This window comes from Oncorhynchus masou, chromosome 1 (genome assembly GCF_036934945.1).
Source record: "Oncorhynchus masou masou isolate Uvic2021 chromosome 1, UVic_Omas_1.1, whole genome shotgun sequence".
In the NCBI taxonomy this organism is placed as follows: Eukaryota; Metazoa; Chordata; class Actinopteri; order Salmoniformes; family Salmonidae; genus Oncorhynchus; species Oncorhynchus masou.
In genome coordinates, this window is record NC_088212.1 from 39691819 (window position 1) to 39706178 (window position 14360).

Here is a 14360-nt window from a genome sequence, read left to right on the forward strand (position 1 = left end):
GAACCTAACACGCAGACGCTTTTAGAGACATATGGGTGGGTGACACTCAGCAGCATAGCTGTGGAAGTGTTGATAAATGTATTGCATTGGCTCTGAGAGTGTGCAGCTTTTCTTTTCTGGGTGACACTACCATACAACTGGGTCTTTGTCCCTTCCCTACTCTCCTGTGAAGTTACTGTAGTTTCAAGGTGACACACTCTAAAGTGCTTAAACAGGTAATAGCACTCTAAAGTTTTTAAACAGGTAAGAGCATAGAAATGCTGAGTCATCGAGTCATGGCTGATTCTCTGAGGATTTCACAGGGTGTGTCCAAATGGCACCGTACTTCCTATATAGTGAACTGCTTTTGTCCAGATCCCTATGGGCCCTAGTCAAAAGAAATGCACTACATTAGTAGTCAAATAGTAGGAAATAGTAGGGCTGGGAATGGCCAGGGACCTCACAAAATTATATTATCACGATACTTAGGTGCCGATACAATATGTATTGCGATTCTCATGATTCTATATGTATTGCGATTCCATACTGTGATTTTATTACGATTAAATGTTCACTATATGGCTGAGAAATCAAATGTACAAAGTAAAAGTAAAAAGTGCTGAAAACAAATTGGCTCTGTATTTTAAAAGAACATGGAGAACAAACTATGAATGAGTTAAGGTGCAGGTATTGCCAACTAGCGTAAAAATAATATTGCGATATTGTCAAAACGATACAATATATCGCCAACAAAAATATCCCAATATGTAACTGTATCAATTTTTTCCCCCAATCACTAGGAAATAGGATGCCATTTGGGACACAAACAGAGTTCGTAGTGCTCCCCTTCAGCCAACAGTGCTGAGGAGCCATGGAAGGTCCGTAGATGCCAGTGGCGTAGCCTGTGACAGTGTGGGTGGGGTAACTTTTTAAATTGTTGTATATCTGATCAAGACAATTACATGGATTAAACAACTCTGAAAGACAAGCCCCAGGGACAGGAAGATAACGTGGGGGCTTACTGAAGACTGTGTTGGATGCCACCACCAAATGTGTTAGTAATCCACAAGCACACACACACACAGATTGAGCCAAATCAAAGGCTTTGAACTTGCCTCTGTGTGTTCATGTCTGTGTGAACCTGACATACATACAGACAGGGGAGGGCTGTGATGGAGCTATCGCCACCGCTGCTGTGGTCACCAGCCAGGAGGTTAATCAAAAAAGATAAGGGAACACAAAGTGGGGTTGTGTAGCTGGCCCGCCTCCAAGTTGCATCCCAAATGCTACCTCTTCTCCCCTGAGCAATGTGGCTGCAGCACATTCCTATTCCACCTAGATCTGTCTTATCTTAAGGAAATAAATAGAGGGAGCAGGGAGAGCTCTTCACTACACTGCCTGACCAAGCTTGGGAATGTAATTGCTTGGCTCATCATTTACTGTCTTGGATGCAGGGCCGGCTCCAGGCATAAGCGACATAAGCAGCCGCTTACAGCCCCCAGCTGAAAATCTCTCTTAGGGCCCCCAAAAGGCTAGATCCGGCCCTGCTTGGAGGAACTGTGAGGAAATAACAGAGGGAGCAGGGCTCGGGAATTAGAAGCATGAGGGTACATAAGGCTGAATGTGTGGGGGTGCTGCTATATGCTAACTTATATAGCTAAGTATAATATAATATAGTTAAGTATAGAGTACCTTTCCCAAACATGAATTCAACGGAGTACATACATACTCCCCATCAAGGTGGCTAACATTGAATTCTTTATACGCCCAATAAGTAGCAATTCACCCATTTACAATTACTCCCTTTGATTAATGTGAACAGTAAAGTTTGTGTATTGTGGGAGAAACTAACATGAAAGGAATGCAATTACATTTGGAATGTGATATCCATTTTGTTTTACACAATGGAATAACAAGTTTAACAAGCTAAGTTTAGTTCCTTTTCTACAGTTTCACTTAAATAGGCTAAATGAATCAAAAGCAGTAATGAAAATAGCATGTAGTACAAATACTCGCACAGTAGCACGCCAGTGTGCTTTTCTTTTTTTAAATCCAATGTGTTTTTTTCACCATTTGTGTCCAATTACATTTGAAACACTCACTCTGTGCGAGTGCTTCCCAAATGGTACCCTATTCCCTATATAGTGCATCATGGACCCTGGTCAAAAGTAGTACACTATATGGGGAATAGGGGACGGAGCCCTGCAATTTTTCAGTATTTATTTGTGTCATAGAAATTGGAACCCAGGCCGAGTCAGTTCAATGTGTCTCATCTCACATTAAGGTGTGGGCTCCCGAGTGGCGCAGCGGTCTAAGGTACTGCATCGTAGTGATGTGGCGTCACTACAGCCTGGGGTTCTTTTCAACGTCAAAAAACCCCAAACATCTCATCTGTTTTTTGGTTGAAATCTGATTGAACTACTGACCAGTGATCAAAATGCTACTCAATTAATAGACACCAAACTATATAAACATGTGCATAGTGCTCATGGGCCATGCACCCATTGTATATACTGTAAGAAACTAGAACCATTACAATTATTAAAATTGCAGCGATGTTCTTTTTCAGCAATTAACATCAACAAAAGATAGGTGCATCCAACAACAACACTGTCATTATAACAAATCACAGTGTGTAGTGTATGCCTACCTCTCCCATGTACACAGTTGGGAAGAAATACATTTTCAAAGCAGACAGTTTCCCCTTGCTGCAAAGAGTTGAAATTTTCAAATCTAGAGTATTTCAACAGCCTGGAGTGTAAGGTAAGCTGTTCCCCTGCACAGAGAGGCTCTCATCTTGTTGGAGGGGTGTTAAGTGTTAAGGACTGGGAAGCTGGGGTCTTACCTCTGCCGTGGGCACTCCCTCTGGGGGGCGGCAATGCAGCACGATCATCCCTTTGATTGGCACTTCCTTCCCCTGGGGGTCCTGCTCAAAGTTCTTCCTCAGGTCTGTGTGGGGAGAGAACACCGTGCTGTCAGTCCATGCCATGTCCAGCCTGCCCTCAATCTCCCATCACTAACACCACTTGCCACTGCCACTCTCCCTGCCTGGCCCTGCCCTTGGTTTGGACACAGTATCAACCTTGTGAGTGAGAAACGGGCTGGAGGGATGGATGAATCGGGAGCTCATCTCCTTCCTTCCTTCCTTCCTTCCTTCCTTCCTTCCTTCCTTCCTTCCTTCCTTCCTTCCTTCCTTCCTTCCTTCCTTCCTTCCTTCCTTCCTTCATCTGCCTGGAGGTTCCCAAGGTCATTTGGAGGATAGACTGCACTGGCTGATGAGTACATATACTTTATAATATGCCCATGAAGCTTTACAGTATATGCCAAGGACATCCTTTTTTCTCTACGTTGCACTCTGCTTTAATCTATTTACTCCTGCAGTGCAGTTTTGTCCATTCACTGTAATGTGAAACTGTGGTATTACCATATAAATATAATGAGTAGGATGGGGATCAAACCTCTAACCATGGCAATTCTACTGGCAACCTCCTGGCAACACTCAAAATGGCCACCAGTCCACCCATGAAGGCAAAATTGACCTGAATGGAGACACCTGTTCTATTCACTCTAATTCTATGGGTCAGTGTTTCCAAAGCCTGGTTCTGTGCTCTAGCACTAACATACCTGATTAAACTAAAGGCTTGTTGATTGGTTGAATCAAGTATGTTAGTGCTAGCGCAAAAACTAAAATGTGCATTGTTATGTAGGCTACTCACATGCGATGTGTACCGTGGCCTTGCGGCTCTTGGAGGTGCCTAGGTGGCTCCAGGCCACACACAGACACCAGTAGTCCTCTGGGCCGTGGAAGTCCTCCACCTGCTGACGGGACACGTTGATCAGCACCTCACGCACCTTCAGACCTGCACCGTGGAAAGAAACAGCCAATAAGTGATCTTACTTGTTAGATCAGGTGTTATTTAGAGATCACAGCACAAGTACCAGGAACATTTACAGTGCCTCTCGTTCTCAGTCCTTGGAATGTGCTAACCATAGTTGAGAGATCCTAACAACATATTTAAAGGGGAGGAGGGTGGGATCTGATCAAATATTTAGAAAGTCTGTCTGGTAGTATTGATCAATGGTTTCCCAAAATACAATTTTTAAAATACATTTGGTTTTTATGGTGGCCTGACACACTGCTCCAATCAGTGTGTCTAATGTTATTCTGGTCTCCCTTTACTCTATGCTGGGTATTGAAAATGCATCACAGATGAAATAGGCAGTCCCCTAGGCCTCTCTTAGGATTCTGTTGTGCGTGATGCAAAATAGTGCGAACAAGAAAAATAGTTGCCTCGAGCAACATAATCCCCACTAACAAGCTTAACATCAGACCCGCTTCAAAAGAATACTCTAGTATGTACAGTAACCATGACACAATAATAGTACATATACCACAGTGACACAAGCACAGCGAGCACAATGCAAACGCAGCACATTTTTAGAACAAGCACATTAGTGTGTCTGTACAAATGGACTCTCCCTATTCTGAAATCCTCTTAGCGGCGCAGCGCAAAACTCACCAACTGAAATCTATGCAGACCTGTCACACAGTTTAGAATTGTTAAAGGCTTCCATTTTGTATCTGAGTCATGGGCTTAGGGATCTGCCATGTGTTTTCTTTCCTCCTTTTCAGAGTCTCGATAGCCTGCAGGCTTCTCAAACACAGGATTAAAGAAAAGATGCAATGTGGGGGGTTTATGACAGAAAATGGTACCCTATTCCCTATATAGTGTACTACTCTGGTCAAAAGTAGTGCACTATATAGGGAATATGGTGCAATTTGGGACACAGGCCGAGTCTCTTAACACCCCCCACCCCGCTCTCCTCTCCTGCACACAACAATAAATGATAAATGCAGCCTAATCTGACATGCTCATTGAGTCATAACAGCACATTTACTGCACAGCATATCAGAGTTTTGAATAAATAACAATTCAACTCCACACTAAATAACTGCAGGGAACATGGATATTAATGTGGATATTAACATATATTAATGTGAGAGAGAGAGAGAAAGAGAGAGAGAGAGAGAGAGACAGCTGCATGTGAGCTCGCAGTTTTCAGCATGTTTTTTTTACAAAATATTAGATTAAGATAAATTTATATTTTTCGGCAAGGACATATACAGCATACTACCCTCCACAACATAACCTTCACTCCAAATCAAAACTCCAAACCTACAACCTGATTTTGGACAAAATTACAGGGAAGGATTTGAACTACCAAAGATTCCTATTTCCAAGCTATACAGCAAATGCTCTGGCAAACAATCAGAAAGCTGAAAACACCATCCAACCTGGAACTGGAGGCCTTTGAAGCCCCCTCCTGCTGTTCAGAGACCATCCCCTAGCATTTTCTACAAGGAATCTGCCTCCAGAAAAAAGCTTCTCCCAAGTGGGTGTGACACCTACTCCTGTTGCCTGCTGCACTGCTGCTTGGATTCCACCTGGCGATCTGTTCACCGTCTGCCCTGGCCTGTCTCCCCCTGTCTGGTACAGGTACCCCCGCCACACTACCGAGCTTTCGTTTGCCTCCAGCACACACGCACTGTTGAGGCGAGCGACTCTGAACTTACAATGGCTAGCCCCAAGTCGTTTCATTTTTTATTGGGCTTTATGCTAGAGTGGCTTGCGAAAGTATTCACCCCCCATGGCATTTTTCCTATTTTGTTGCCTTACAACCTGAAATTAAAATGGATGTTGGGAGGGCTTGTATCATTTGATTTACACAACATGCCTACCACTTTGAAGATGCAATTTTTTTTATTTATTGTGAAACAAACAAGAAATAAGACAAAAAAAAAACAGAAAACTTGAGCGTGCATAACTATTCACGCCCCCCCCCCCCAAAGTCAATACTTTGTATAGCCACATTTTACAGCAATTGGATTGAGGTCTGGGCTTTGACTAGGTCATTAAAAGACATTTAAATCTACCCCCTTTAACCACTCGAGTGTTGCTTTAGCAGTATGCTTAGGGGCATTGTCCTGCTGGAAGGTGAACCTTCGTCCCAGACAAACAGATTTCCCTCAAGAATTTCGCTGCATTTCGCGCCATCCATCATTCCTTCAATTCTGTCCTGTTTCCCAGTCCCTGCCTATGAAAAACATCCCCACAGCATGATGCTGCCACCACCATGCTTCACTGTGGGGATGGGTGTTCTCAGGGTGATGTGAGGTGTTGGGTTTGTGCCAAACATAGGGTTTTCCTTGATGGCCAAAAAGCTACATTTTTGTCTCATCTGACCAGAGTACCTTCTTCCATATGTTTGGGGAGTCTCCCATATGCCTTTTGGCAAACACCAAAAGTGTCTGGTTATTGTTTTCTTAAAGCAAAGGATTTTTTTCTGGTCACTCTTCTGTAAAGCCCAATTCTGTGGAGTGTACGGCTTAAAGTGGTCCTATGGACAGATACTCCAATCTCCACTGTGGAGGGTGATCTTTGGTCTCTTTGTTGCCTCTCTGATTAATGCCCTCCTTTCCCGGTCCATTAGTTTTGGTGGGCGACCCTCTCTTGGCAGGTTTGTTGTGATGCCATATTCTTTTCACTTTTTGTCATAGCCGCTTTCTAAAAAACTTCAATGAGCAAGCCTTCCTTCATGACCTGGCCTAAATTGGTATAGAATCAGCTGTCAAAGACGCTTGGACCTTATTTTTTGATTTTCAGCAGTATTGTAAACAAACACAACCCCATAAATAAAATGACAATTAAAAACAGGTTCAGCCCCTGGTTCGACCGTGATCTTGCAGAGTTACTCCACCTCAAGAATTCCATTTGGCGAAAGGCTCGGCACACGCACACTCAGGCTGACTGGCTCTCGTTCAGGCAAATGAGGAATAAGTGCGCTTACGCTATCTGGAAGGCCAAGGTTAGTTACTTTAAGGAGCAGTTATCTGTCTGGGGGTCTAACCCCAAGAAGTTCTGGAAAATGGTTAGACCTGGAGAATAAATAAATCCTCCTCCTCACTGGTGCCCATGTCCCTTAATGTTGATGATGTCATTGTTACTGACAAGGAGCACAGGATTCCTATTTGACTCAGCAATGCCTCCTTGCCCGTCCAACATTTCCTCATCTCCCACCCCTTCTAATGTAACTAGCCCCGATTCTCCTCCCTCTTTGTCCCCTGCCCCTCTACAATGTTTTGCCCTGCAGGCGGTCACTGAGTCTGAGGTGCTAAAGAAGCTCCATAAACTTGACCCCCCAAAAAACATCTGGGTCAGGTGGTTTAGACCCTTTCTTCTTTAAGGTTTCTGCCCCTGTCATCGCCAAGCCTATCTCTGACCTTTTTAACCTGTCTCTCCTCTCTGAGGAGGTTCCCATTGCTTGGAAGGCACCCAATGTGCATCTTTTATTTAAAGGGAGACATCAAGCTGATCCTAATTTTAATAGGCCTATTTCTATGTTGACAAAAGTGTTGGAAATACTTGTCAGTAATCAACTGATTGGCTTCTTGATGTCTATCGTATTCTCTTGGGTATGCAATCTGGTTTCCGCTCAGGTTATGGATGTGTCACTGCAACCTCAAATGTCCTCAATGATGTCACAATTGCCCTTGATTCTAAACAATGTTGTCGTGCTATTTTTATTGACTTGGCCAAAGCTTTTGATAAGGTAGACCATTCCATTCTTGTGGGCCGGCTAAGGAGTATTGGTGTCTCTGAGGGGTCTTTGGCCTGGTTTGCTAACTACCTCTCAAAGAGTGCAGTGTATAAAGTCAGAACATCTGCTGTCTCAGCCACTGCCTGTCACCAAGGGAGTACCCCAAGGCTTGATCCTATACCCCACGTCTTTCTCAATGTACATCAACAACATAACTCAGGCAGTAGGAAGCTCTCTCATCCATTTATATGCACATGATACAGTCTTATACTCAGCTGGCCCCTCCCCAGATATTGTGTTAAGCACTCCACAACAAAGCTTTCTTAGTGTCCAACAAACTTTCTCTACCCTTAACCTTGTTCTGAACACCTCCAAAACAAAGGCCATGTGGTTTGGTAAAAATAATTCCCCTCTCCCCACAGGTGTGATTACTACCTCTGAGGGTTTAGAGCTTGAGGTAGTCACCTCATACAAGTACTTGGGAGTATGGCTAGACGGTACACTGTCCTTCTCTCAGCACATATCAAAGCTAAAGGCTAAAGTTAAAGTTAAATCTAGACTTGGTTTTCTCTATCGTAATCATTCCACTTTCACCCCAGCTTCCAAACTAATCCTGATTCAGATGACCATCCTACCCATGCTAGGTTATGGAGATGTCATTTATGGATCGACAGGTTCGGGTGCTCTCGAGCGGCTAAATGGCCATTATTATTCGGCCATCAGATTTTCCACCAATGCTCCTTATAGGAAACATCACTGCAGTCTATACTCCTCTCTAAACTGGTCATCTCTGTATACCCGCCACAAGACCCACCCATTGATGCTTATTAATAAAACCCTCTTAGGCCTCACTCCCCCCTATTTGAGATATCTACTGCAGCCCTCATCCTCCACATACAACACCCATCCTGCCAGTCACATTCTGTTAAAGGTCCCCAAAGCACACACATCCCTGAGTCACTCCTCTTTCCAGTTTTCTGCAGCTAGTGACTGGAACAAGCTGCAACAAACACACAAATTGGACAGTTTTATCTCCATTTATCTTCATGGACACTCCTACTGACAGTTGTGGCTGCTTCACGCAACGTATTTTTGCCTCTACCTTCTTTCCCTTTGTGTTGTTGTCTGTGCCCAATAATGTTTGTACCATGTTATGTGCTGCTACCATGTTGTGTTGCTACCATGTTGTTGTCATGTTGTGTTGCTACCATGCTGTGTTGTCATGTGTTGCTGCCATGCTATGTTGTTGTCTTAGATCTCTCTTTATGTAGGGTTGTGGTGTCTTGTTGTGATGTGTGCTTTGTCCTATATTTTAATTTAATTTTTAATTGTTAATCCTAGCCCCCGTCCCCACAAGAGGCCTTTTGCCTTTTGGTAGACCGTCATTGTAAATAAGAATTTGTTCTTAACTGACAGGCCTAGTTATATAAAGGTTAAATAAATACAAAAATATATATACATGTATGGATTAACAAGGGCCCTATAGAGTCGGTTTTATTTTTTGCTTAATTTCATTTATTTAAAATTCTCTTGTCTCCGTTTTGTTATTACAGGTTTCAGATTTGAATCTGCCATATGCAGTATTGAGGGAAAGAGTCTACCAGAACAAAGTGCTTATCTTAGTTCAAAACTCCTAATTCCCAAAATGGAGAACTAAACAATATTTCCACTTTTGAGAATGTGGGAATGGTCCGTGGACACTTAAGAGGCAGTCATGACAAGTTTGTTTCATTTGGTGATCTCATGAAGCACAGGAAACACACATAACTGTATCTCTTAAAGTGTACATTTCCCAGCTGTCAGGTTTACATATATTGATTGTGAAACATATGTGATTAAACATGAAACTATTTGTGAAATATGTCATGTAATGTTAACCTTATAAATGAGAGTACGGATTTTCCTATAAAGATTAACTAGTCAGTGGCCATACCCCCGTGAGCCAAGACATCACATTAGGCGTCATAGAATCGCCCCTTCAACAGAGGATAAAACCCACTTCCTACGAAATATACATTAAAGTCAGGGAACGCCGGGACAGAGTCCCCAAGTTGGAATGGCTACAATTCTATAGGCTACAGAGATAATACAGCTGTAGTTTTGGCTACACAGCTGGAAATGGTTCAACTCTGAGACTATAGATCACTACAGGACATAAGGATTATATCCTTAATAGACAAGTAGATTCTTTGAAAGTTCTCCAATCACTACTACAGCCATCCAGCACCAGTCACAATGTGTAGTGAGACACAAACATAATTCATAACTCCCTTGCAAAGATATGGCAATTGACAGAGCATGGGGTGAAGAGATAGCAGAGAAGGTCATTACTAATGATGTCACAGAAGCCCCCCTCGCCCCCCAAAAAAACACGTCACTGAGTAATATGCTAATGAGAGTTAGCAGGTCCCGATATCTCTAGAATCGGAGAGGCACATTTCCTTGAGGACTAACCGTCCACGACAGGTGGTGTGCCTGAAAAGACAGACCCGAGTTTTGGCACTTTGTCATGTCACCCCTTTTGTTTACAGGCAGAGCACCATTGACAGGACATATTAAACTAAACCCTCTTGATTTCTTACACCCAACTTTTCTTTCTTTAAAAAAAAAAATGTAAGTGGTTTTACAAGTGACAAAGCGATCCAAAAGGCAAAATTATAAAAATAATGATTTAAGCCATGGCTATTGGCCGAAAAACATGAAATAGGAATGGAGGTTAGGGTGGTGGGAGCATAGTTGGAGGGGACAAAGCAAAGCTAATCTGTTCTTCCTATGGATTTGCTCTGTTGTCTTGCCATGGCTCAGCTTTTGCTGTGAGTTGGACAGGAGGGAGAGCATAAGAAGAGCCTGGATCCCGCTTTTGATCTATTAACCAACCAGCGGATGCTACATCTTCCTGCTAGGGATTATCAAATAAGGCTAAATCCCAAATGGCACCCTATTCCTTATAATGGGTTGCAATATAAGCCTTTTCACTGAGCCATTTCATGGAGCTACACTTCACTTCCAGAGTCCACTGTAAGTACGTTGGTATTACAAAGTCAGAAGGTCCCCATGGAGTGCTCTAGCCATTGCTGCTCCACCTGCACAGTGCGCATGTTGCTGTCTCCACCAAGCCTCCTCATTCCCTCTTAACACATCATCCAACCCTCTAAGAGAATCATGACTGGCCTCTGGCAACACCCGTGTTTCTGCTTCCTGCTAAAGTTATTCACAGGGGAGGCACTGGAGGGTTTGGCATATAAAACGTGTGTAGAAATCGAGACGTTTTAACCACAGATAAATGAGAAGCAGGGTGACGTATTTGACCCGATCTTACCGCAATAATTTTAACTATCAACAATGCCTACCCATTAAGGAGTTCTTAACTTGTTGCAGTTGAGGTTGTATGTGTGGGTGTGCACGTGTGTATCCCAGTCTACCAAGGCAGCCATGGTAAATGTAAACAGGAGGAGAAGAGGAGAGAAACAGTATTAGCAAATTATCACAACCTTTGGGTAGAAATAAAGAATGATCACACAAGGCAAGCACGGTTTAAAAAGAGGCCTATCTAAAACAATGATGGGCCACTTAATGCATTAATACAGAAAATCTATTACGAAATCAGACAACCTCTTCCCACCTACACACTCTCTAACCACTCACACAGACACGAGCTTGCACGCGTGCACACACACACACACACACACACACACACACACACACACACACACACACACACACACACACACGATTCAAGCTTTAAGCTTGCTAGAAAATAAGGATAATTTCCTGCATTTGGGGACATGATATTTTATAATGCACCATTTTTATTCCTCACTGCAGAGAGATAGGCTGCTCTATCCAGATAAGGCTATTGCCTGCCACATCCATTAGGCCCCATGCCCACTGTTTAACTCTGGAATTAGAGGCCAACAACACTGACAGAGCCAACTCTCCTCTTTACCTCTTAACAACAAAATCATCTCCAATGTAAAGCTTGCTAAAATGAAATCAAAAGTCTGACAAAAGAAACACAGACCATTAATAGCTTGTTTGGATCCATGGCATTAGAAGCAGAGAGAATTAGCAAGTGAGCCAAAAGGGCATTATGCTGCAATAGTTATGGGGGAAAGAGTTTACCTAATTGCAAATGCCATCACTCGTACAGGAAATATTGGGACAGAAGTTTTCAAGTTGAGTTTCATCTCCATCTGTGGCTAGGTAAGGGAAGCGATGTCATACTGTTTTCAGTGGGCGATGGAAAAGGGGTTTTATTATTCTTCAGAATTCGTGACTTCACTGCTATGTTTGTTTTGTTTGCTGGAAAGCCGTGTTTGCTCAAGGATGTCCTGGGTTGAACCTAAAGTAAATGATTATTGACTAGGTTCCGAAATGTAAACAACAGAATGAATTGACATGTGTATACAACGCCTTAATGTATAGGCAAGCTCTTGTTCAGTACAGTTGCGGGCACAAAAAAAAAATCACAGTACAGGTTTTCGTAACAAACTATTGCTAGAAAAAGCCACAGCGCATTGTTGCATTGCAGAAATTGTTCTGCCAATACCCTGGCGCAAGCTAACTTCTTAGTGGCAACAAAACCTCCATGCAAAACCCTAGTTGTGCTCCAACTGCCCATTAAATGCACCCTGAGAACATTTGAGAGGAGAAAGACTGAGTCCACTATTTGAACATGTCAAGAAAGCTTCCGGCACAGACAGATGTCAGGTGGACTGAGCCCATGACAGACCTCTAGGTGCACTCGATAGAAATATGATGGTTTTAGTATCTACCCAACAAAAGGGATATATTGTACAAATAGAACACAGGCCTCAATACACCCAGCCCTGTCTGGCATGGAATAAAGTTATATCACCCCTAAGGAGCCTATTCTGTATAGGGTACGGTATGTGTGTGAGGTGTATTGTATTGTCTGGGCACATTCAGTTAACAACACCATTAACAGTGTCACACAGGAATCCTGGGGCAAAGATAACATCAATCCTCACTTTAGTGCCCATTACATAATGGTAAAAGCAATCCAACACTCATGATATAGGAGAGTTGAGCGTGAGGTGAGACTGAGGTCACTGCTGAGGGGAAGTAGTGTCACTGCCTGTTTTCAGCCGATATGCTGTCTGTTTGCTTCCTGTTTGTTGCTTCTTTGCAGCACGATTACTGCCTGTTTGTGGTCTGTTTGCTGCCTATTTACTGTTTTCTGCCTGTTTGTAGGTTACATGTTAATGGTGTTCCTCTGTCCTGGACTCTTAGCTCCTAGGTCTCATTCCAGGAATATGCTCCCTTTCCATCTGCCCTAATTTACATTATTTCACTGATCTGATAGGACTGGATATTGCTTACACTAGTGGTTCTCAAACTGCGGGGGTCACAAGTAGGTTTTTGGAGGGGTCGCGAGTGTGAAACTGAATGAGATAAACACATTTTTCATACATATTTTAATAGGCTACATATAGACCTACTGTTTGTATTTTATATTTATACCTTTGCCTATTCAATCTGGTTACCAACATAGGCCTATGGTATTGCACTAAATGTGTCTCCCCAAAGTCTGTGCTTTAAAATCAAAAAGATCTGAGGGAATTTTTGCTACCTGCACTGCTGACAACTATTTTGGTCCACTCACACAGGAGTAATAAAGGCCCAGTTCACAACATTTATGGGATTACAATTTTTTTTAAATGATTTATCAGGGGGTGCTGCAGTACCTTTAGCACCCCTACTTTCCGCGGCTATGCCGAGCACACCTCTTATTACCGGCGCAGGTGAATAAATTGGAGCAATTAAGGGGAAAAACAGAACAATGGAGATGCAGGAGAGGAACGCATGGACAAATAAACAAGGAGAACTATAGAACCAAGAAACAAGGAGCACTAAATAACAAAGAAAGAATTAGAACTATAGAACCAAGAAACAAGGAGAACTATAGAACCAAGAAAAGGGAAGACTTATAGAACCAAGAAACAAGGAGCACTATAGAACAAAGAAACAAGGATAACTATAAAACCAAGAAACAAGGAGAACTATAGAACCAAGAAACAAGGAGCACTATAGAATCAAGAAGCAAGGAGCACTATAGAACCAAGAAGCAAGGAGCACTATAGAACCAAGAAACAAGGAGAACTATAGAACCAAAACATAAGGAGCACTATAGAACCAAGAAACAAGGAGAACTATAGAACAAAGAAACAAGGAGAACTAAATAACAAAGAAATAAGGAGAACTATAGAACCAAGAAACAAGGAGAACTAAATAACAAAGAAACAAGGAGACCTAAATAACAAAGGAACAAGGAGAACTATAGAACAAAGAAACAAGGAGAACTATAGAACCAAGAACAAATAATCTAGGAGACTATAGAACAAAGACACAATGAAAACTATAGAACAAAGAAACAAGAAAAGGAAAAGCAGATGACATGAAAGACAAAGACAAAGAACGGACCAAAAGACAAAGAACGTGCATGAGTTGATTCACATAGCCGAAAGCTAAAGCCAAGCCTAGCCTAGCCACGTCAGAGATGATATGATTTAGGGTTTGATGAAAAACTGAGTTAATGAATAAGTGAAGTGCTCTAAACCGAGCTAGGTTTCATTTTCCCTTTATTGAACAGGATAAACGCCATGCTGTGAAAAATGTCATATATTTTTGCAACTTTAAAGCTGACTGCTCCGCTGTATACACCACACCCTGCTACCTCATGGATCAGAACCCCTCTGGACCGATCACAGCTACAGGCAGGCCACGCTTTCCATCCAACCGCCGCTACAAACAGGTTGGCC

General features: G+C 42.6%; 1 protein-coding gene across 2 annotated transcripts in view; it reads right to left on the bottom strand.

Moving 5' to 3' along the window:
* LOC135544023 (netrin receptor UNC5D-like) overlaps positions 1 to 14360 on the bottom strand; it is a 214807-nt gene that overhangs the window by 39841 nt on the left and 160606 nt on the right. For both annotated transcript variants that reach the window (XM_064971374.1, XM_064971364.1), the window contains exons 3-4: positions 3696 to 3839; positions 2825 to 2928 (exon numbers count right to left, since the gene is read on the bottom strand). In XM_064971374.1, coding sequence (XP_064827446.1) covers positions 2825 to 2928; positions 3696 to 3839 — 248 coding nt within the window. The remainder of the gene's footprint in view (positions 1 to 2824; positions 2929 to 3695; positions 3840 to 14360) is intronic.